Source organism: Canis lupus, chromosome 7 (genome assembly GCF_011100685.1).
Source record: "Canis lupus familiaris isolate Mischka breed German Shepherd chromosome 7, alternate assembly UU_Cfam_GSD_1.0, whole genome shotgun sequence".
Taxonomy (NCBI): Eukaryota; Metazoa; Chordata; class Mammalia; order Carnivora; family Canidae; genus Canis; species Canis lupus.
Genome location: NC_049228.1, coordinates 30,434,992 through 30,458,280, shown reverse-complemented (window position 1 = coordinate 30,458,280; position 23,289 = coordinate 30,434,992). Strand labels below are relative to the sequence as shown.

The following is a 23,289-nucleotide window of genomic DNA, read 5'->3' as shown; positions in this document are numbered from 1 at the left end:
CACTCTCTTGGTTCTCTTTGTATCTCATTGACTCACTGCATCTTCTTTGTCTTCTTAGCTGACTCCTCCTCTTCTAGACCTTTGATGTTGGATGTATCAAGACTTTGTCCTGGCTCCTCCCAGCCTCTTTTCTCTTCACTTTTCTAAGACATACTCTCCTGTCCCATTGCTAAAAAACTACAACCACTTCCATCTCTCCAATTCTTCCCAGAACTCTAGATTCATGTATCCGGCTCTCTACTTAACATTCCCTGTTGCATGTCTAATAGGCATTCCAAATTTAGCAGGGCCAAGATAGAATCCTTTTCCTTTTAATTTCTGTTATGAAAATTTTAGACATGCTTTTCATGTACTTATCAGGTGGATTTAGCAGTTACCAAGATTGGGACACATTTTCCATTTCATTTTTCTCTTTTTTTCCTTGGTGAAGTATTTCAAAGTAAATCCCAGCTATTATATCATTTCACTCTATATGTGGCCAAAAACAATGGACTTTTTTTATGTAACCAAAATGCCATTATATAATTTAACAAGATTGACAGTGTATTTTTGGTATCATCTGATACACAGTCTATAATCAGATTTCCCTCCTTGTTTAAAAATGTCTTTTTATAGTTGTTTGTTCAAAAAGGGATCTAGGCAAAGTCGCTTCCTTGATTGCCATGCCTCTTAAATCACGATTAGACTAGAGCGGGCTTCCCGTTTTTTCTCCCTGCTATTGCTTTGGTACAGATTCTGACTCAGTTTTGCTATAGACTGTCCCACATTCTGGATACTGATTTGATTTCTTGTATTGTCATTTAACTTGTTTTTATATATTTTTTATTTCCTGTAAGTGGAAGTTACTTCTGGAGGTTTGATTAGATTCAGATATAACTTTTGGGGCAGGAGTATTTACAGATGATACTATATGTTTCATATTATGTGGAATAAAGAGGCACAAATGTTTTTTTTCTATTTTTAGTAATGGTAAGATTGATCATAAGAGTGAGGTGGCTAAAACAAAGACTTGATTTTCCCTTCTAAATCTATAGCCTACATTTCAGTAAGTAGCACCACCATTTATCCAGTTATATAAAGCTAAGAAATTTCAAGTTATCCTTGATTACTCTCTTTCCCTCAACTTCCACATCTAGTCTTATCCATAGATAAATTCTCCCTCCAGAATATATCTGGAATTATTCCATTTCTGTCCCTATGCTGCCGCCTAATTTGAAGTTTCTTCCCTCGCCTGGACTATTGCAGTATCCTTGTATTGGTCTTCTCATTATTCTACTGACTCATTCAACACATAGATCCTAGAATATAAATTACTCCTTTTATGTTATTTTCTCCTTTTTACCTCTAGGATGTAAGACTTACAGTATGGTTAACGAAGGCAGAAAGTTTGAAAAATGTCTTTATCAAACAAGCCCTATGGTTTGAGTTTGCTAGGCTATTTTTTAGAAAATTTTATTTATTCATGAGAGACAGAGAGGGAGAGAGGCAGAGACATAGAGGGAGAAGCAGGCTCCCTTTGGGGAGCCTGATGCAGGTACTCAATCCCAGGGACCCGGGATGACGACCTGAGCCAAAGGGAGATGCTCAACCACTGAGCCACCCAGGTGTCCCGCTATGCTGTTTTTTGATAACTCCCAAGAGTCAGCAGACAGTAATTACCAGCAATTACTGAAAGTCAGCATATTTATTTACATGAATAAGGGTATATTTTTCCTGTTATATTAGAATACCCTATTCATTACAGAAGTTTATCTTATCAGTATACTTATTTTTTAAAGCTATTTTTATTTTTATTTTTATTTTTTTAAAGATTTAAATTATTTGAGAGAAAGAGAGAGAACATGAACAGGGGCAAAGGCAGAGGGAGAGACAGAGGCAGAGGGAGAAGCAGATTCCCCACTGAGTAGGAAGCCCCATGTGAGGCTCGATGCTAGGACCCTGGGATCATGACCTAAGCTGAAGGCAGACACTTAACTGACTGAGCCACTCAGTCTCGCCTGTTCTTCTTCTTTCTTCTTTCTTTCTTCTTCTTCTTCTTTTTTTTTAACACTATGCTTCTAAATTGTTGTGGTATTTTTGAAAGGTACTGAGACCAAAACAAGAAAGGTAAAACTCTGAGATGTAAGGCCAAGGAAATCTATAGTCTTACAGATGCCTTGGGTAATTTTGATCTAGGTGATCCATGGATCATACTTTGGAAAATACTACTATAGCTGCCTATTGAAAGCATGAGACTTGAAAGGAAATTACAAAGGAAAAGTTACAGTGACAAGTTCCTTACTATAAAGAACCCAGCATTTAAGTAAAGAGGGAAAAAGTTTCTGTAATCCTGTCCACCAAACTTCTCTTTTTCCCATCCACAATTATGGAATTATAATTATGTTGTAAGTACAGTTTAGGTATGTATTATTTATTTTATTTATCTATTATTACTATTTTTTAAATGTAGGCTCCACCCATTGTGGAGTCCAGTGTGCGGCTTGAACTCACCACCCTGATGAGATCAAGACCTCAGCTGAGATCAAGAGTCAGATGCTTAACCAACTGAACCACCTAGGTGTCTTTATATATTTTAAAACAAAAAACACATTTGGGGGGAGCAGGTCAAAATAATATATACACATGATTAAAAACAGATCATAACAAAAAGTAATAGATGGTGTCTCATTCTCCCTATTCCTTTCTCATTGTCAGAAACAAATTCTTTTCATAATTTTTTATTTCAGATCTTCTGATGACTTTTCATATCCATGTATTATTTTTATGTTTATCTTTTTTGAATTAACAACTTCAAACATTGTCTACTGAGTTCCTGCTATGATAGAAGAGGATTTAACCTATTTATAAAATGCCCATTTTTTAAGATGTAGGCTTCTTAGAATTTTTATATTACTGTTCTTAGTCTCTACCCTGGTCAGTTGAACTTTAAACAGCATATGTAAACATCCTTTTGTCTTTCTGCCATTTAGAGATAGTATCTTTTGAATGTTCATTCTGTAAGAGACATTTAATTCTTTCATGTTTCATTCCACCTTTTTTTTTAAGATTTTATTTTATTTTTAAATATTTATTTATTCATGAGAAACAGAGAGAGAGAGGTAGAGACACTGGCAGAGGGAGAAGTAGGCTCCATGCAGGGAGCCTGACATGGGACTTGATCCCAGGTCTCCAGGATCATGCCCTGGGCCAAAAGCGGCGCTAAACTGCTGAGCCACCCAGGCTACCCTTAAGATTTTATTTTTAAGTAATTTCTCCACACCCATCATGAGGCTTGAACTCACAACCCAGAGATCAAGAGTATCGTGCTTTACTGACTGAGCCAGCCAGGCACTCCTATCCCTCCACCTTTTTATCTCTGTTTCACACCTCCATCAGCTCGTATGCTTTTATATTCTGAGTGTCAGTTACATGCACCCTTTATGCATGTCCTGGGCATCTTCTGTAACTTGTCTATGTTTTGAAAGTCAGAGTTTAGTAAACTGTGTTAATAAGTCTTATATGTATATGCACTTTCCTTACTTTTTGTTAAACTCCTCAAAATAAGGAGAGGGTGGAAAGAAAATTTATAAAGAAAACTATGTGATAGATCATCTGTTTGTAATTCTCAAGTGCTCCAAACTCTCCAGGAGGTTTCCAGCTAACTAACAATAAACCCAAGGCCTTATTGCTTGCAGGCCCTGTGATTTGGCACTTGCCTTCTCCAGTTTCATCCTGTAACTATGTTCTCAGTTACACATATTTGTTCCAGTCACACTTATCTCTTCGCTGTTCCCTACATACACCAAGTATGCCTCTGCCTTATGTATTTTATGCCTTCTCCTCAGAATCTCTTACCCCGCTGTATCTGTAAAGCTCACCTGATTTCATCTAGCTTTTAAATGTTACCTATCAGAGAAGCTTTTCCTAATCACCTTCATCAAATAGCTCCCCATCCAGATCAATATCGTTCCTTCTTCTGTTTTTTTTTTTTTTCCCCTTCATGGTACCTATCACTATCTGAAATTATAATTATACAAACACATGTATTTATTTGTTCATAGTCTATACTATACACCTGCCCCAGAACAGTGGACTAAAAAAAATCTTTAGAAATGATTTACTTCATCTAGTCTCAGAAGGAGTGCCTGGTACATACATGGTGCTTATGATTGAAGAGGCAAAGTATGTGTTATGTATTATGACTTTATATCTTTAAGAATCAAAGGTCACATCTTTGTCCTTACCCAAAGGAGAATTTTCTAGTATTAATTTCAGATGGATTCTCTCATAACGGACAATTACCTGTATGATATTCTCAAATTTTTACAAGCTGTGAATTCTGTGTTTTCTCATTTTTAAATTTACTCTCAAATTTTATTGAATATATTCTCAAAATATTTTTCTAAGGATGACTGGAAAGTAAACTTTCTTATAAGCTTAACCATATGTTTTTCTGCTTTCACACTTTTTAAAACGTGTTGTCCTTATTTTTATCTTGCATTTAATTTTTAAAATAGATAATACTTTCTCATGGTATAGAAATAAATTATTTTAAAAAGTATATAAAAAGTAGCTCCCATCCTTGTTTCTGCTCCCTAATATGTACAACCACTTATTTTAGTTTTTTGGATATCTATTTTTTCCATCTCCCTTGAGATGTTATTTACCTGTATAGCATTGTGTAGGTTTAAGGTGTACAGTGTGGGGATCCCTGGGTGGCGCAGCGGTTTGGCGCCTGCCTTTGGCCCAGGGCGCGATCCTGGAGATCCGGGATCGAATCCCACATCGGGCTCCTGGTGCATGGAGCCTGCTTCTCCCTCTGCCTGTGTCTCTGCCTCTCTCTCTCTCTCTCTCTCTGTGACTATCATAAATAAATAAAAATTAAAAAAAAAAATTAAAAAAAAAATTAAAAAAAAAGGTGTACAGTGTGATGATTTGATACACATAATGTGTTATGAAATGATTACCAAAATAGGGTTAGTTAGCACATCTGTCACCTCATGTAATTACCATTTGGTGGTGGTGAGAACATTTAAGATTTACTCTCTTAGCACCTTTTGAGTATATGACATGGTATTGTTAACTATAGCCACCAGCCATGCTGTACATTAGATCCCCAGAACTTATTCATCTTATACATTAGGTATATATTAGGTACATAGATCCCCATTTAGGTCTGTACATTAGGTCCCCAGAACTCGTCTAATAACTGGAAGTTTGTAGTTTTTCAACAACAGCTCATTTCCCAGCTGTTGGCAACCACCAACCAATCTAGTCCCTGTTTATACCAATAAGGTGTTTTTAGATTCCACATGTAAGTGGTATCAGACAGTATTTGTTATTCTCTGTCTTGCTCTCAGTGTTCATCCATGTTGTTGGGAATGACAGGATTTCCTTCTTTTATATGACTGAGTAATATCCTATCTCATATATATATATATATATATGTATATACCACATTTTCTTTGTCCATTGGTTCATAGATAGACAGGTTCTTTCTATGTCTTGGCCGTTGTGAATAATACTGTGGTGAATATGGGAGGTGCAGGTATTTCTTCAAGATAATGATTTTATTTCCTTCAGTTAAATACAGTAAGATTGCTGGATCATATGATAGTTCTATGCTGAATTTTTTGAGAAACCTCTGTACTGTTTTATTTTCCACAGTGGCTGCACTAATTTATAGCCCCACCAGCAGTACACAGGGTCTCCCTTTCCCCCACATACTTACCAGCACCTGTTCTCTTTTGTGTTGTCTTATTCTGATAATAGCCATTCTAGTGGGTGTGAGGTGACATCTCACTATGGTTTGAATTTGCATTTCCCTCATGATGAGTGATATTGAGTACCTTTTCATGTATTTTTTGACTATGTGTGCTTTTGGAAAATGTTTATATAGGTCCTTTGCCCATTTTTAAATCAGATTATTTGTGATTTTTTTTGTTAGTTATAGGAGCTCCTTTTATATATTTTGTATATTAACCCCTTATCAAATGTATGGTTTGCATATATTTTCTCCCATTCTGTAGGTTTCCTCTTCAATTTGTTGGTTTCTGTTGCTGTGCAGAAGCTTCTAAGTTTGATGTAGTCCCATTTGTTCATTTTTGCTTTTGTTGCTTGCGCTTTTGGTGTCATATCCAGAAAAATCACTGCGAAGACCAAGGTCAAGGAGTTTTTCATTGTTTTCTTCTAGGAGTTTTATAGTTTCGGGTTTAATGTTTTAAGCATTCAAAACATTTCAAGTTAATTTTATTTTATTTTGCACGTGAGCATCCAGTTTTCCAAACACCGTTTACTGAGAAAACTATGCTTTCCCCACCAAGTATTTTTGGATCCTTTGTTGTAAATTAATTGACCATATATGTATGTGTTAGTTTTTGGATTCTCTATTCTGTTCCATTGATCTGTATGTCCGGTTTTATGCCAATACTGTTTTGATTATTGTAACTTTGTAATAAGTTTAAGTCAGGAAGTGTGATGCCTCCAGATTTGTTTTGCTTTCTGGAGATTCCTTTGGCTATTTGGAGTCTTCTATGGTTTCGTAACAAAGTTAAGGGTTTTTTTTTTTTTTCTGTGAAAAATGCTACTGGAATTTTGATAGGGATTGCCTTAAATTCATAGATGGCTTTGGGTAGTGTGAACATTTTAATAATATTAAGCCTTCCAATGCATGAACTTGGCATATCTTTCTATTTACTTGTGTCTTCATTGTCTTTCCATCAGTATTATGTAGATCTCAGTGTACAGATCTTTCACCTCTTTGGTTAAATTTATCCCTAAGTATTTTATTGTTTTAGATGCTTTTGTAACTCAGCATCAGATAGTGTATTGTTAGTGTGTAGACATGACATGTAACTGATATTTGTTTGTTGATTTTGTATCTTGAAACTACTAAATTCATTTATTAGTGCTAAGAGCTTTTTGGTAGTCTTCAGGGTGTTCTATGTATAAGATCATGTCATCTGTACTGTATTACTTCAGTATTACTTCATCATTTCCAATTTGGATGCCTTTTATTCCTTTTCTTGCCTAATTGTTCTGGCCAGGACTCTAATACTGTGTTAAATAAAAGTGATAAGAGTTATTTATTACTATTTTCTTGTTCCTGATTTTAGAGGAAAAAGTTTCAGCCTTTCACCATTGAGTATGATGTTAGCTATGGGCTTATCATATACAACCTTTATTATGGTGGGATATGTTCCTTCAGTACTCAATTTGTTGAGAATTTTTTATCATGAAAGATGTTGAATTTCATCAGATGTTTTTCTGCATATATTGAGATGATCATATGATTTTTATTCATTATATTAATGTGGAATATTACATTTATTGATTTGTGTATACTGAACCATCTTTGTATCTCAGAGATACACCCCACTTGTTTATGGTGTATGATCCTTTTGATGTGCTGTTGAATTTGATTTGCTAGTGTTTTGTTGAGAATATTTATATCTATATTCACAGGGAATATTGACATGAAGTTTTCTTTTTTTATAGTACCTTATCTGGCTTTGGTATCATGGTAATGCTTGCCTCAGAAAATGAGTTTGGGCATGTATCCTCTTCACTTTTTCGGAGAGTTTGAGAAGGATTGGTGTTTATTCTTCTTTAAATGTTCGGTGAATAATTAAAGCTCCTGAAGCCATCTGGTCCTGGGCTTTTTTGGTTGGTTTTTAATGGTCTTTGATTACTGATTGAATCTCCTGGGATCCCTGGGTGGCGCAGCGGTTTGGCGCCTGCCTTTGGCCCAGGGCGCGATCCTGGAGACCCGGGATCGATTCCCACATCGGGCTCCCGGTGCATGGAGCCTGCTTCTCCCTCTGCCTGTGTCTCTGCCTCTCTCTCTCTCTGTGACTATCATAAATAAATAAAAAAATTAAAAAAAAAAAAAAATATTGAATCTCCTTATTTGTTTTTGGCCTATTTGGATTTTTAATTTTTTTTTTGTGATTTATTTAGTCTTGGTAGGTTATATGTTTCTAGTAGGTTGTCTCATTTATTGGTGTATAACTGTTCAGTGTATTTTCTTATAATCCTTTGTATTTTGTTATCAGTTGTAATATCTTCTTTTTCATTTATAATTTTTATTTATTTGGGTCTTCTTTTTTTCTTGGTAAGTCTAGCTAAAGGTTTGCCAATTTTGTTTATCTTTTCAAAAACAGAACTTAACACATTAATGATTGGTCTTTCTTTTTTCTTAGTGTAAGCATTATTATTATTTCTTATTATAAGCATATAATCCCTGCTTATAACTGCTTTTGCTGCATCCCATATGTTTTAATTCTATTTTCATTTATTTTGAGATATTTTTTTATTTCTTCTTGAATCCACATACTGCCAAGAGTATGTTATTTAATTTCCACATCTTGGTGAAATTTCCAGTTTTCTTGCTGTTAATTCCTAGTCTTATACCATTGTGGTCAGAAAGATTTAATTCTTCTAAAATTTGCTAATATTTGTTTTGTGATCAATCATGATTTATTCTGGAGGATGTTCAATGTGCACTTGAGGAATGTCTGCTGCTGTTTGATGGACTGTTTCATATATGTCTAAATTTTTATCTAAAATGTAGTTCAATTCTAATGTTTCTTATTGATTTTCTCTGTATGATTTATCCATTGTTGAAAATGGGCTACTGAAAGCAGCTACTGTTGTTTTTGTTCTTTGTTTCTCCCTTTAGGTCTGATATAATAATTAAAAAAGATTTTAGAGATCACTTCTCAGTCTTTTGGCTAAGATTAAGTGTAAAATACATTTAGACATTCTAGTAGGTATCTAATGATATCATGTTGTGGATTTAATTCTCTGTCCTGTCTAATCTTGCTTATTCATCTGTATCTCACAAAGTTCCTAAACTCACTTATTTTTCTAGTACTTATATTGTCTCTAATTTTCTGAAGAAATGGTACAGAATTCTCATTATTTATTTTTAAAAAATGTTTGGCAGAGTTCACCAGTAAAGCCATCTGGGCCTGGAATTTTCTTTGTGAAAAATTCTAAATTCAATGCCTTAAAAACAGACTTAAAAACAGTAAATTTTGTTTAGTATGTGTGTTTAAAGGATTTTGTCAGTTTGAATTATTGGCATAAAGTTAACCCTAGTATTCCCTTAATGTTTAGGTATTTGTAGAATGTATAGTTAGTGATGTCATCTTTCTTATTCCTTATATTGGTAGTGTGTCTCCATGTTTCCCCGCCTCCTTTCTTTTTCTTGATTAGTCAGGCTACATGTTCATTAATTTTTGTCTTGTCAGAGAACCAGCTTCTAGTGTTTTTGTGTCTCTACTTCCTCCCCCCTCGTTTTTCTGTTTTCTATTGTTTCATTGATTTCTGATCTGATACTCATTATTTCCAATCTTCTGCTGACTTTTGGTTTCATTTGTTCTTTTTTATAATTTTTTTGATTGGAGCTGAGAGCATTGATATGAAACCTTTATCTTACTTACCTATTACAGATATTTTAGTGCTGTAAGTTTCCAAGTACAGAGTTTAGCTGCAACCCATAAATTGAGATATGTTGTGCTTTCATTTTCGTTCAGTTCAAAATACTTTGTAATTTGTAGGATAATTTCTTTTGAATATCTGTTATTTTGTAGTTTCAAAATATTTCTTTGTATTAATGATTTTTACTTAATTCCATTTTGGTCAGAGAACATATTCTATATTCATTGAAATCTTTTAAAATTATTGAGATTTGTTTTTATGGCCCATAAATATTTTCTATATTGGTAAATATTTTTTGTGTACTTAAAAAGAAGTCTCTTCAGGGTTCCTCGGTGGCTTAGTTGGTTGATGGTCTGACTCTTGATTTTGGCTCAGGTGTTGATTTGGAGGTTATAAGATCAAGCTGCATGTCAGACTCTGTGTCAGACAAGTCCACTTTATTTTATTTTATTTTATTTATTTATTTATTTATTTATTTATTTATCCATTTATTTATTTATTTGAGAAAGTTTATTTGTTCATTCAAGGAGAGAGAGAGAGAGAGAGAGAGGGAGGCAGAGACACAGGCAGAGGGAGAAGGAGGCTCCATGCAGGTAGCCAGACGTGCGACTCCATCTTGGGTCTCCAGGATCAGGCCCTGGGCTGAAGGCGGCGCTAAACTGCTGAGCCACCGGGGCTGCCTGATTCTCTCTTCTCCCTCTCCCTCTGCCCCCCTCTCCCTGCTTGTGCACATGCTCTCTCTTGCTCACTCTCTCTAAATAAATAAATAAAATCTTTAAAAAATCTTTAAAAAACAATGCATATTCTATTTTTTAGTTGTTTAAGATGTGATAGTAAATCTGGTTCATGCTATTCCATCTTGCCTGAAGGGGAAGTCTATTTTGTTTTTTAAATTTAGATACAGTTCATATACGATAAAATTTACCCATTTTAAGTATGCAGTTCAGTGTTTTTTTTAGTATATTCATAAAGTTGTACAGTTATCACAACTATCTTAATTCTAGTATATTTTCACCCTCTGAGAAAGTCCATTCCAGTTATCATTCACTCCCATTCCCCCTCTGCCAAGCTGTTGTCAGTCACTAAATCTATTTTCTTTCTCTACAGATAGGCCTAGTCTAGACTTTTAAAATATCATCATTTCATTTTGTGGCTGAATAATGTTTCATTTTATAGATATTTTATTATGAGCAAATGGATAGTCATATTTTGTTTATTCATTTATTAGTTGATAAATGTTGGGATTGCTTTCCCTTTTTGCTCTTAGGTATAATGCAGCTATGAGCTTTTATGTACAAGTTTTTGTTTAGTACATGTTTTTAGTTCTCTTGGATATTATATCCCTTATTGTGGAGTTGCTGGGTCATGGGCTAACTCTGTTTCAGTTTTTGAGGAAATGGCAAACTGTTTAGTGACGCAATTTTATATTCTTATCAGCAATGTATTAGAGTTACAATTTTTTGACACACTAGCTAACACTTATTTTGTTTTTTAAATATTATTATAGCCATCCTAATGGGTGTGAAGGGGTGATTCATTGTGTTACTAGTTTTCATAAAGATTGATATCTGTATTTCCTTCTAAGAGTTTTATAGTTTATAGGGCACTTACATTTAGATTTTTGGTCATTTTCAGTTTATTTTTGTATATTGTATTCCTTTGCTTGGGTATATCTAGTTGTCCCAGCACCATTTGTTAAAAAAAAAAAACCTCTTTTCTCCATTGAAAGGTCTGGGATCCTTTGTCAAAAATTACTTGACCATAAATGTAAGGGTTTAATTCTGGACTCTCAGTTCCATTCCATTAATTTATATGTCTGTAATCATGACAGTACCAGACAGTCTTGATTACTAAAGCTCTATAGCTCTGTAATAAGTTCTTTTAATTTTTTTTCTTTTTAGGTAGCGTTGTTTTATGTCTCTGGGTACAAAATGAATTAATTAAAATAAATTTAAACAATAAAACTTAATGACTCAGACATTTCATTGTGAATTTACAGAATATTGTGTTTGCTAAATGGCAGTATGTATTTTCAGTAGGTTAGCTGGGAAATTCCCCTTACCGTAGACACGAGATTCTTAGTGATACAAATTTTGAAACATCAGTTAACTGAAAGATGGCATACTTATTTATATGTCCAGGTTACTTAAGTTTATTTTTTGCTTTCTTTTTAGGTTAATACAATCTGTTGGAATGAGACTGGAGAATATATTTTATCTGGCTCAGATGACACCAAGTTAGTAATCAGTAATCCTTACAGCAGAAAGGTAAAGTGGCTTAAAAAATTTGTAATTTAATGAGAAAAATTAAGAAGCTAGAAATTAAGAAACTGTATATAATTATGGGAATGGGCATTTGTAATAGAATATCCTTGTTTCACTCAAGTTAGTTATGTGATTTGGAAGTTATTACATGCCTATCCCTGAATCTCCTTAAGGAAACAGTATATTTCACCCAGCTTTTGACTCTGGAAATTGAAATATGCTTCATTTTATCCACGTGGGTAAAATTGCCAAAGGTAACATTATCCTTAGTAGACCATTCTTTGGGGGGAAAAAGGCGGTGTGATTTTTTTTTCTTTCATGTGCACAAAATCTACTTTTTAGCCAAGTGGTTTAAGAAACATTATTAGTTTGCAAAAACATTATCTAGGCTCTAGTGAAATGCTTTGTGATATCTAATACCATAAACTGCAAATCATTTGAGTTTTAGGATTATGTAATTAGGATTATGTTCTGATTTTTATTGACTCTTCTCTATATTTGGAGAAACTACATCTATTTTTGTATCAGTGAGAACTTGGTGGATTGGCAGACTAAATTGTTATTGAATAATAACAATCTTACACAATAAATTATTCATATATTTCTTATTTTTCCACATTTAAACAGTTAAGATATCAAAATAGAGGTCTTTCAGCCTGATTGAGGTTCGTATTGAAGATATCTTTGATTAAAAGAAAGGTCATAATTTTATTTCAGAGGTAGTTTTACTTAATTGTCCTGACTTAGCAGAGGGAAACTCAATGTTTTCAAATTCCACTTATGTTAGGTCTACTACCATTACTTTTAAGGTACCTGTACCAAATTCCAGTGTGGAGCTTGGGACCTGGCTTGGTGGCACATAAAAGCATTCTGATTCCCTAAGAGTGGAAGCTCTGAAAAAGGCCAAAAAGCCTCTTGGGTTTTTATAGAGACTTCATAACAGTTCTGATTGACTAAGTAATCGTTCATTGACTGATTCATCCTCCAGCCCCTCTCCCCTCCTGAGTTCCAACTCTTTAATCTCATGATTACTCCCGGCAACCAGTCCCCACCCTTTGGTGGGGTCCAAAAGTCACCTTCATTAATACTAAGATACAAGTAGGCTCTGAAGTATTTTCAAAAACCATTGACAAAGACCGTATATATGTGAGAAATACATCTGGATGACCCTTTGGTTTCTTATAAATCATTATATTGTACTAGGACAATCTTTTCCTTAAAGTGGAGGACATTTCCTGGGATGATGTATATGTGGAATGCTTTTTGACCGTCACTATCAGAATTTAATTAATTAATTTATTTTTAAAGATTTTATTTATTCATTTGAGACAGCGGGCTACAGAGAGAGAGAGAGGGAGAGAGCATGAGCATGAGCAGGGGGAGAGGAAAAGGAAGGGGAAACAGACTCCCTACTGATTCAGGAGTCCAATGTGGGACTCCATCCCAGGACCCTAAGATCATGACTTGAGCGGAAGGCAGATGCTTAACCATTTGAGCCACCCAGGCGCCCCACTATCAGAATTTTAATGCTTATGGTATTCATGGCAGTTGACTAGACACCAATGGAATAATCTTTTTGTTTTTGAAAAGATGCAGAACTTCACTGAAACAAAACTAGTAAAATACACATAAAATTAACTATCTTAATAATTTTTAATATTTCTGTTCAGTGACATTAAGTATATTTACATTGTTGATACTATCACCACATCTAGCTATAGAGCTATTTTTATCTTGCAAAACTGTAACTCTACCCATTAAACAATAACTCCTTTTTCTTCCCTCACGGCAGCTCTTGGCAACCACCATTCTACTTTTTGTGTCTCTGAATTTGACTACTATGAATACCTCATATAAGCATTTATAATAGTTGTCTTTTTGTTACTGTCTATTTCATTTATCATGATGCCCTTAACATTTAACATGTTGCAGCATGTGTCCGTTTTTCTTCTTTTTTAAGGCTGAATAATGTTCTGTTGTATGTATATACCACATGTTGTTTCCATTTATCTTTTGGTGGGTACTTGAGTTACTTCTATCATTTTGATGATGTGACTAATGCTGCTCTGAACATAGGGGTACACTTATCTCTCCAAGTCCCTACTTTCAATTATTTTGTGACTATACTCAGTGTAATAAGTTTTAGAAGATCTTGTTTCTTCTTTATACTCATATTTTTGGAAAAAGGACATTTGTTTTGATGCATGGTTCCCAATGGAATGTATATTTGAAAAGTGATTGCTCTTATTTCCAGTTTAAGAAATGAGTAATCAGATAATACTTGTAAAGAGTTAGGATATAGGACTTTATCTTTTTCATATAGTTGTCTTAATAGATCCAAATTTGCTATCCTCTAGGAATATTTAAAAAATTTTTAAAACATAGATGATTAATTACATAGGGAAATAATGTGTTTTGATCCTGAGTCACATATTACCTGTTTTTTTAAATTTTTTTTTAAGATTTTATTTTATTTATTCATGAGAGACACAGAAAGAGAGAGAGCGAGAAAGAGAGAGAGAGGTAGTGACACAGGCGGAGGGAGAAGCAGGCTCCAGGCAGGGAGCCCAATGTGGGACTTGATCCCAGGACCCTGGGATCACGCCCTGAGCTGAAGGCAGATGCTTGACCGCTGAGCCACCCAGGCATCCCAATATTAACTGTTCTTAAAGTTTGACTTTATTTTTAGGTTCTGCGAGTTCACAGAAAGATTAATTTAATGCATGGTAACACATCCTAATTTTATATGTGGTATGTCTCAAATATACGTTAAGAGCGAAGTTCCTTTTTCCAATAATTACAGTCAAGTGTATTTGGACCAATCTCCCACTGAAAACAGCTAAAATATTCTTGATTAAAGACTTTAAAAATTGTCCTAAAAAATTTGTCCTAAAAGTAATAAGTAACTGCCTTGATAATAAGGGATTATCAGTCCAAAATGGAAGGGGAAAAGCGAGTCCAGAGAAGTGAACGTGAAAGCCACTTTCTCCCTGAAGGTATTTGCCAATCCAAGCATATATAAGCTTTAGTTTTGATGGCCTTGAAGGTCAAGGTAGACAAGCAAAGCTCAGGAACTAAATCAGGTATGGATTTCTATAGCAGACTCTCCCCGGTATGCTGGGTCACCCCCCCCTCCCCCCCGCCAAGAGGTCCACCTCCTCAAGGTATAGATGAAACCAAAGAAAGGCAACCTTGTGATATCTAATATTAATCCTGAGTGTACTGAGTATGCAAAATTTTTCTTGATTTGGTCTCGCCAGCTACCTGTAAGTTCTCAGACCATAACAGGTTTCTTTACTCTGTTCTTTTGCTTGCACTGTTCTCTCTTCATGGGATGTTCTCCTGGTTTGTAATACACCTCCCACCTATTTGGCAAATTTAAATCCATCCTTCAAGTCTTGGCTCTTAGCTGTGGTATGCCTCTCTAATTGCCTTAGGCAAATGTAGGCACTACTTCCTCTATGTTCTCATTGTACTTTGTGGATAATTAGATTATTATATCATGTTTGTTTGCATGTTCCTCACCATTAGACAGTGATTTCTTTGGGAAAATGATAGCTTTTTTCTTTTTTGTTTCCTCAACACTTAGTAAATTACCTGTCACATAGTTAGGTGCCCCATAAATATAGTAAAAGGCAGGCAAGGAATTTTTGTATTCAATTCCTTAGATATGGGTATGGGTTAGGTTTAGAGAGAAGTGATTTTTACCAAGAGATTGAAGAACCAACATCTTCTATCTGGATAATCCTGGACCAAGCTTAAGGTTTTGGAAGCATTGTAAGTGACATGATGGAAAAGGAAAGATACCTGCTTGGTCTGGTAGCTTTAGCCAGAGTAATCTGATGATCAGTAAAGTCATAGATGTTACAACTAGTTCACATTCACATTTATAACTAATTGCATTTATCAATATGTTATTTACATCTTTGAGTTACTCTACCAACTTCTGCCTTTCTAGGCCATTATTCTTAGATGTTTTCTGAATAAGTATTATAATGCATTGACTCACAGAAAGCACAGAGAAGAAAATAAATCCAGCTGCCAAAAATAGTAACTGCAAGTGCACATCATTTTTAAAAAAATCAATCTTACTACTATTTACCTTCAGTAGAATGCATATCTGTATTGATTATATAGTTCAGTTTCAACAATTCTAAAATTCTGACCTTTGTTGAAATTACTGATCATATGCATATGAGTACTGTTCTTCCAACAATTATCTATTAATAAATTGGGGAGAGTGGTTCAAAATGAAATTAACGTGGTAGGCAGTGGTCAGATAGTAGGCTTAATAGGCAATATTAACGAGTTTACATTTTAGTGTAATTGAAATACTCACTGGAGTATATTAAACATTCATGGTGATATGATTTGCGTTTTTAAAAGATAGCTCTGGCTGCTATCTGGAGAGTAGAGTTTGAGTAAGATCAGAAGTGGGAGATAGGAGGCCATTGAGTCATCTCAGTGAAAAGGGATGGTAGGTTAGACAAAGGTAATGGCATTGAGTTGATGAGAAGTAATTTGGAATATATCTTAGACCTGGATTTTCTGGTGGATTTTATATAGTGGATGAGGGAAAGAAATGAAGGACGATTCTTTAGTTTTTGACTTGATCAACTGTATGGGTGGATATTGCTGCCATTGAGATAAAGATGGAGAACACTGGAAGGGTAGTAAGTTTGAAAGAGGACATCTGAAATCAAGAGATTTGTCTAAAAGGAAAAGGCTTAAAATTTTTACTCTTTAAATCTTGATCATTTTCATAAAGAAATCCATCTCAATATATGAATAATATGTGATATGTCAATACACATACTAGTGTATTGAGTGCTTTTGTTTCTTAAGCTATGCATAAACCTGTTAAGTGGAGATAAATCATGAGTCGTTAAGAATAATGTCTGCTGAATGTGACTAAAGCAAAGACAAAAGATGAAGAAATTACTATATACACTGTATGCAGTGACTTTTACATAGTTAGCTACTTGGTAAACCATGTCAAAATACCTGACAGAGGTAAAGGCCATGACACCTATTTTGTTTAAAGGCTTTACATTAATTATTCTTTGTATTATTTTTATACCTTAGTCTTGCAGATCTTAGTGTCTTATACTTGAAGAGAGGAATGAAAGAATTTAAAATACTTATTAACAGACAAATTTTATTCTTCATTGGCTTTGGTTGATATAGGTGCAAAAGATACTCCCCCACCCTGTTTTTTATTTGACTCTAATTATATGTGCTTTATATGTGTAAGACTTACTGTGGAGTAATTTATGGCACTCAGCAAATCCTTATTTTGGCCGTAACTCAGTAACCTAAATCTTAAATAAAATGAAATGACTTAAGTATTCAAAGTGGTCAAGATAGATAGCTGCTAATAGTCATTCCAAATTTTTGTTATGATTTAGTGTGGTACTCTCTGATAAAAATTTGGCAGTTTGTGTTATACACTAAATACTTACAACCAAACCTAAAATAAAGTTGAAATATATTTTCTTAACTTTGTTTTAAAATTTAAAAACTTTCAGAAAATAAAAAAAAAATACAATAAACATCCACAAATAGATTTTTTTTTTAAAACAACTGAGCGTAAGTTGGAGGCATCATGCACTTTATTCATGAATACTTTGGCATATATCTACTAAGACAACATTATCCTATTTTTAAAAATAAGTAATATTGAATATGGAGTTAATCTTCATTACTTGTGAATTTCATATTTGCAGATTTGCCTATTCATTGAAATTTATTTTTATTTATTTATTATTTTTTTAAAAAGATTTTATTTATTTATTCATGAGAGACACAGAAAGAGAGGCAGAGACACAGGCAGAGGGAGAAGCAGGCTCCATGCAAGGAGCCCAATGTGGAACTCAATCCCAGAAATCCGGGATCGCATCCTGAGCCAAAGGCAGAGGCTCAACCGCTGAGCCACTCAGGTGTCCCTGAAATTTATTTTTAATTCCTAAGTTGATACTTCCATTCATGGCCATGCACATGAGCAGAGTGGAAGAGAATTAAGTCATTCAATACACAAATCAATATTTACATTACCAGCTGAGATAAACAAGGCTGACTTCTTATTTCAGCTCTCATACTGTAAACATACTATATATCTTTTTCATGGTATATTTTGTGTCACATTTTTGCATTTTTGTGCTTTTTATAATGATTTCACTGTTTTAAAATGTCCCCAGATATCATGTTGAAATACTGTCTTGTGTTCCTAAGCACAAGAAGCCTGGGATGTTTCTTACGGAGAAAAAAATGTTAGCTGAGCTTCATTAGGCATGAGTTATAACGCAACTGGCCATGAGTTCAATGTTAATGAGTGAACAGTATATATTAAATATGTCTTTATACAGAAACCTATAAAACAGTGCTGTGTATTGATTAATTAAGGAAAATGTGGCATGAGGCTCAAAGGAACCTAACCACGTATTTCCCTAGGAGCACTGATTCAGTACTTGTTATTAATTCAGTGTTGGTGGCGATTTATCAGGAATGATCAGTCATCTATATGCTATTACATACGTGATTTTCTATTTGACAGTGTATATATGCAATACATGCACATATATATGAATATGGTCTATATTCAAATTTTCTCACTTGTTTTATGCTGTTGTACTGCCATGCCTCTTTCAATCCAAGCTCCATCCATCATTTTTTTTTTTTAAAGATTTTATTTATTTATTCATGATAGTCACACACAGAGAGAGAGAGAGGCAGAGACATAGGCAAAGGGAGAAGCAGGCTTCATGCAGGGAGCCCGACGTGGGATTCGATCCCGGGTTTCCAGGATCGCGCCCTGGGCCAAAGGCAGGCGCTAAACCGCTGCGCCACCCAGGGATCCCTCCATCCATCATTTCATGCAGTTGTCATATTTCCTTAGTCTCCTTTAGGATAGTTTATCCAACTTCTTGGTCTTTTGAGACATTGAGATGATACTTATTTTATTGTATTACCATCAGAAGAACAGTTGTTTTATACAATGTTTCTCAGTTTGGATTTGTCTGATTGTTTCTTCATGAATAGATAAAAATTAAACATTATAGATAAGAAGTCTCTACAGGTGACTTTGTGGTATGTGATGTTAGTTTGTCTCCTTACTGGTGATGTTAAGTTTGAGCTCTCTATTGTATAGGAATGTTTACCCTTTGCAGTTAATAAGCTGCTTGTGAAGTGGTATGTTGAGACTGTGTGAATATTCTCTTTCATAATAATCTTTCTTACAGTGGTTTTAGTATTGATTCTTGCCTTGATCAGTTATTAAAATGTAGCTACAAAATAGTGATTTTTAATTGTCATTCCTTCTACATTTATTAATTGACATTATTTTATAAATAAGAGGATTGTCCCTACTGTTTTTTCAAAAAAATCACTTTGGGATTATGGATTTTTAAAAATTCAATATATTATGATCTATTACTGATAATATTTTTTTTATTTTTTTCATTACCCCAGTTTGGTGGGTTATTTAAAGACAAATTTGTCTGTTTTGACATATCCTTATTTTTTTAAAGCACACCAGAGTCCCACTGCATTAAATTCTCATTGTACATACAGTGTGGGGATGTACCATAATTTATTCACTAAGTCTTTTGTGATTTGCTGTAATGAATAGCTCTTTAAATAAATTTGTGCATTTTTTTTCTTGTATTGTTGGAGGTATGTCTTAAAGGTAAATTCCTAGAAATAGATTTGTCTAGTCAAAGGGTAAACACGTGTCTAGTTTTGTGAAGTGCTGCTAAATTCCTCTCCACTCATCTTGTGTACCATCTAATGCTCCACCAGAAATGTTGAAAAGCCTGTTTCCCAGGAGGCTTACTTACATAATGTATTGTCAAACTTGAATTGTTGCCAATCTGAAAATGAGAATTAGCTTTTCAGTGTAGCTTCAATTTGCATTTCCCTTATGAACAAAGTTGGATGTTTTCTCACATTCTTAAAGACCCTTTGGAAAAAAAAAAAAAAAAAAAGACCCTTTGTAGATCTTTTTGTGGACTATATAGATCTTTTGCCCATTCAGGTAAAAAACCCCAGGTTTTGTTAAGTTTCTTTCTCTCAATTTTTAAGCACTATTAGGGGAATTTGTCCTTTATCCTTACTGTATGTTGCAAATATTTAAATATTTATTTTAAACTTTATTTCTGTCACAGGAATTCTAGTCTTTATTTTTTTAAAGATTTTATTTATTTGAGAGAGAGATAGCATGAGCAGGGGAGGAATAGTGGGAGAGAGATAGGAGCAGACTCCCTGCGGAGCAGGGAGTCCAACACAGGACTCCTTCCTGGGACCCCGGGATTATGACCTGAGCCAAAGGCAGACGCTTAACCCACCTGAGCCACCCAGTCGCCCCATAGTCTTTAAATATAATTAAGGAAGGAGATGTTGGGACTTCTGCTGTAGTTTCATCTTACCATTTCAGGATTCATTTAAATCAGTTTACTTTTATTTTGTTATCCTGGAAGAGAATAACTTAAAAATCATCTAGTGAACAGTTTCAGAAGTCTGTTAGGGTAGTCCTTTCTCCCCATTCCTGTACCCACTCCCCAGGCCTAAAAGTAATTTGTTTGAAGTCAATTATCTGAGGAATATAGGAAAATATTTTTAAAATAATAAAGATCATCTTCTCTGTCTCTCTCTCTCTCCCTCCCATTTATAATAGTCCTTATTTACTGAGATTTTATGAATAAGACAGATACACCAAGTAGGTGGAAATACATAATTTAATTTTCACAGCACTGTTCCTACTGATGGTACTTGCTTTTCATATCTCAGAAAGAAAAAAAGAAAATATGTGAGATTCTGATTTTTTAAAAATTATAATAGTTGAGAATCAAATGATAATTTTTTATTGAGATAGTAATGTTAATGAGAATTTATTCCTGGCTATGATTATATTAAATATGAATGTTTCTTTCTAGGAAATAATAAATCACCAAGAAGTTCTTTCTCTGTGTTGTAGGTTTTGACAACAATTCGTTCAGGGCACCGAGCAAATATATTTAGTGCAAAGTTCTTACCGTGCACAAATGATAAGCAAATTGTGTCTTGCTCTGGAGATGGAGTAATATTTTATACCAACGTTGAGCAAGATGCAGAAACCAACAGACAATGCCAATTTACGTGCCATTATGGAACTACCTATGAGGTACAGTATTTTATATATATGAAAATATATTAGTGTGTGTTTTTTTAGAAGTATGTATATGTGTAGATTTGTGTATGTAATATACATACTCATGCATATGTAGTCAGAGAAATTGACAGACGATCTAGATTTCAGTAAAGTACTTGAGAAAGTGTGTCTTGATAGACTTGTGAATAAAATTAAGAAATAAAATGTAATAGTAATAGAGTTTGTAATGTCAACCTTTAGAAATATTTCTATTACTGTGCTATAAGCCTGTATACTAGGCTTTAACCTCTTCAGCACTTTATCTCTGTCTTATATAAAGTCGTTGATGGCATGTTTATCAAATGTTCCCATGGCAGAAAGAACACTTGTACACTAGCCAAAAGAATCAGATTCCTAGAAGACATTAATAAGTTCAAACCCGGAGCTGAATTAAATGAGGTGAAATGAATTTAAGATACAATGATACTGCTTAACTTGATTCAGAAAAATTGCTTACTTTTCAGACTGCTCTTTTAGAATCTTTTCACATCATTTTTTTGCATGAAATCATTCATCGGTTTCCCATTATTTGTTAACCTGGTATGTCTTTTTCCATGATCTGAATTTCATTTCTCTGGTGACCTCATGTTTTGGTGTGTACTTACAAAAATAGCATATAGCTGCATTTTATTTTCTCATCCATTTCATAAATTTGGCTTTGAACTGGAGATTTTAGTCAATTCATGCTATTGACAATTTATTGTGAGTGGTGATATATTTGGATCTATTCATTTATTTTACTGTTTTCTGTTTGTGTTTTATTTTTTTTTAAATTTCCTCTATATGTATTATCCTTTGCCTTTATGCCTTTCTTTAAAATTGCTTGAAGATTTTGCTTTCTGTTTTGTTTCTGCTATTTGCATGGAAGATAGACATTCATGCTTTAGAAGAATAATTAACAAAGCCTAAAATCAATACTTTTGCCCTTCTGAATAAAACACTTTAGAACATTTTAATATCTTCATCCTGTTTCCAATTTTATATGCTTATATTATTCTGAATTTAGTTATATCTTTTCTCTCATAAATTATATATTACTGTCTCATTAGTTTGTATTTGTTTAGACTTGCCTACATATTTACCAATACTTTTTGGCTCTTCCACCACAGATTTTCCATGTGGGGCCATTTGTGTACCTAAAGTACTTTCTTTACCAGTTCCTCTAGTAAAAGTTTGTTAATAGAAACAATTTTCATTTCCTATTATCCTTTTCTTTTCTTCATTCCTTCCTTTTTTTTTTTTTTTTTTCATCTCTTTCCAGAAAATGAAGAATTTTATATCAATTCATCAAAGATAGTTTTGCTGGATATTTGCTGCATATCTATTTTTTTTTTAAGATTTTATTTATTTATTCATGAGAGACACAGAGAGAGAGAGAGAGAGGCTGAGACACAGGCAGAGGGAGAAGCAGGCTCCATGCAAGGAGCCTGATGCGGGACTTGATCCCAGGTCCCCAGGATCACACCCTGGGCTGCAGGCGGCGCTAAACTGCTGCGCCACCAGGGCTGCCCTGGATATCTAGTTTGATAGTTATTTTAATTTAGGTGCTATTCCACTGTGTTCTGACTTTATTGTTGAAGAGAACTCAGTCATCAGTCTAATTGTGATTTCTTTATAGTTAATCTGTCTCTCTTTGACTCTTTTTTTTTTTTTTAGATGTTATTTATTTATTCATGAGAGACACAGAGAGAAGCAGAGACATAGAGGGAGAAGCAGGCTCCCTGTGGGGAGCCTGATGCAGAACTCAAGACCAGTACGCTAGGAAGGCAGACACTCAACCACTGAGCCACCCAGGCACCCCACTGCCTTTTTTTTTTAAAGAGATTTATTTGAAAGAGAGAGAGAGATAATATGAGCAGGGGGAGGGGCCAGCTCCATCCCAGGGCCCTGGGATCATTGCCTGAGCTGAAAGTAGACGCTTGACCAACTGAGCCACCCAGGCACCCCTCTTCCTTGGCTGCTTTTAATTATATTTTTCTTTACTGTGTTTTCTCCTTTATTAATGTCACCACAATATAGTTAAGTTTGGATTTCCTTTTTTATTTTTCAAACTTGGAATTTATTGATGCGTTTTTGGCATCAGGAAATTGGCATCTTGAAAAATGTGGGAAATTTGCAATCAATAGGTTTTTGGTTATTTACCATTCTCCATTTTTTTCTTTTGGAATTCTGATTACATGTATTAGATGACTTTATTCCATCTACCATTAAGCTTTTTTTTTTTTTAATTGAAGTAAAACCATTTAGGAAAAGTACATAAATCCTAAGTATATAGCTTAGTAAATTACCACAAAGTAAATCTATTCAGATAACAACTACTTAGGTCAAGAAATATAAAAGCATTAAGTATCCCAGAAGCCTCCTTGTTCTGACCTCTAATAATTTGTCAAATTCATCCATATTGGGTGCAACTATAAT

General features: G+C 34.3%; 1 protein-coding gene across 10 annotated transcripts in view; it reads left to right on the top strand.

The window, feature by feature from the left end:
* Positions 1-23,289, top strand: part of DCAF6 (DDB1 and CUL4 associated factor 6) — a 131,330-nt gene that overhangs the window by 13,635 nt on the left and 94,406 nt on the right. For all 10 annotated transcript variants that reach the window (XM_038542619.1, XM_038542618.1, XM_038542620.1 and 7 more), the window contains exons 3-4: positions 11,598-11,690; positions 20,659-20,844. In XM_038542619.1, the coding sequence (XP_038398547.1) occupies positions 11,598-11,690; positions 20,659-20,844 (279 nt within the window). The remainder of the gene's footprint in view (positions 1-11,597; positions 11,691-20,658; positions 20,845-23,289) is intronic.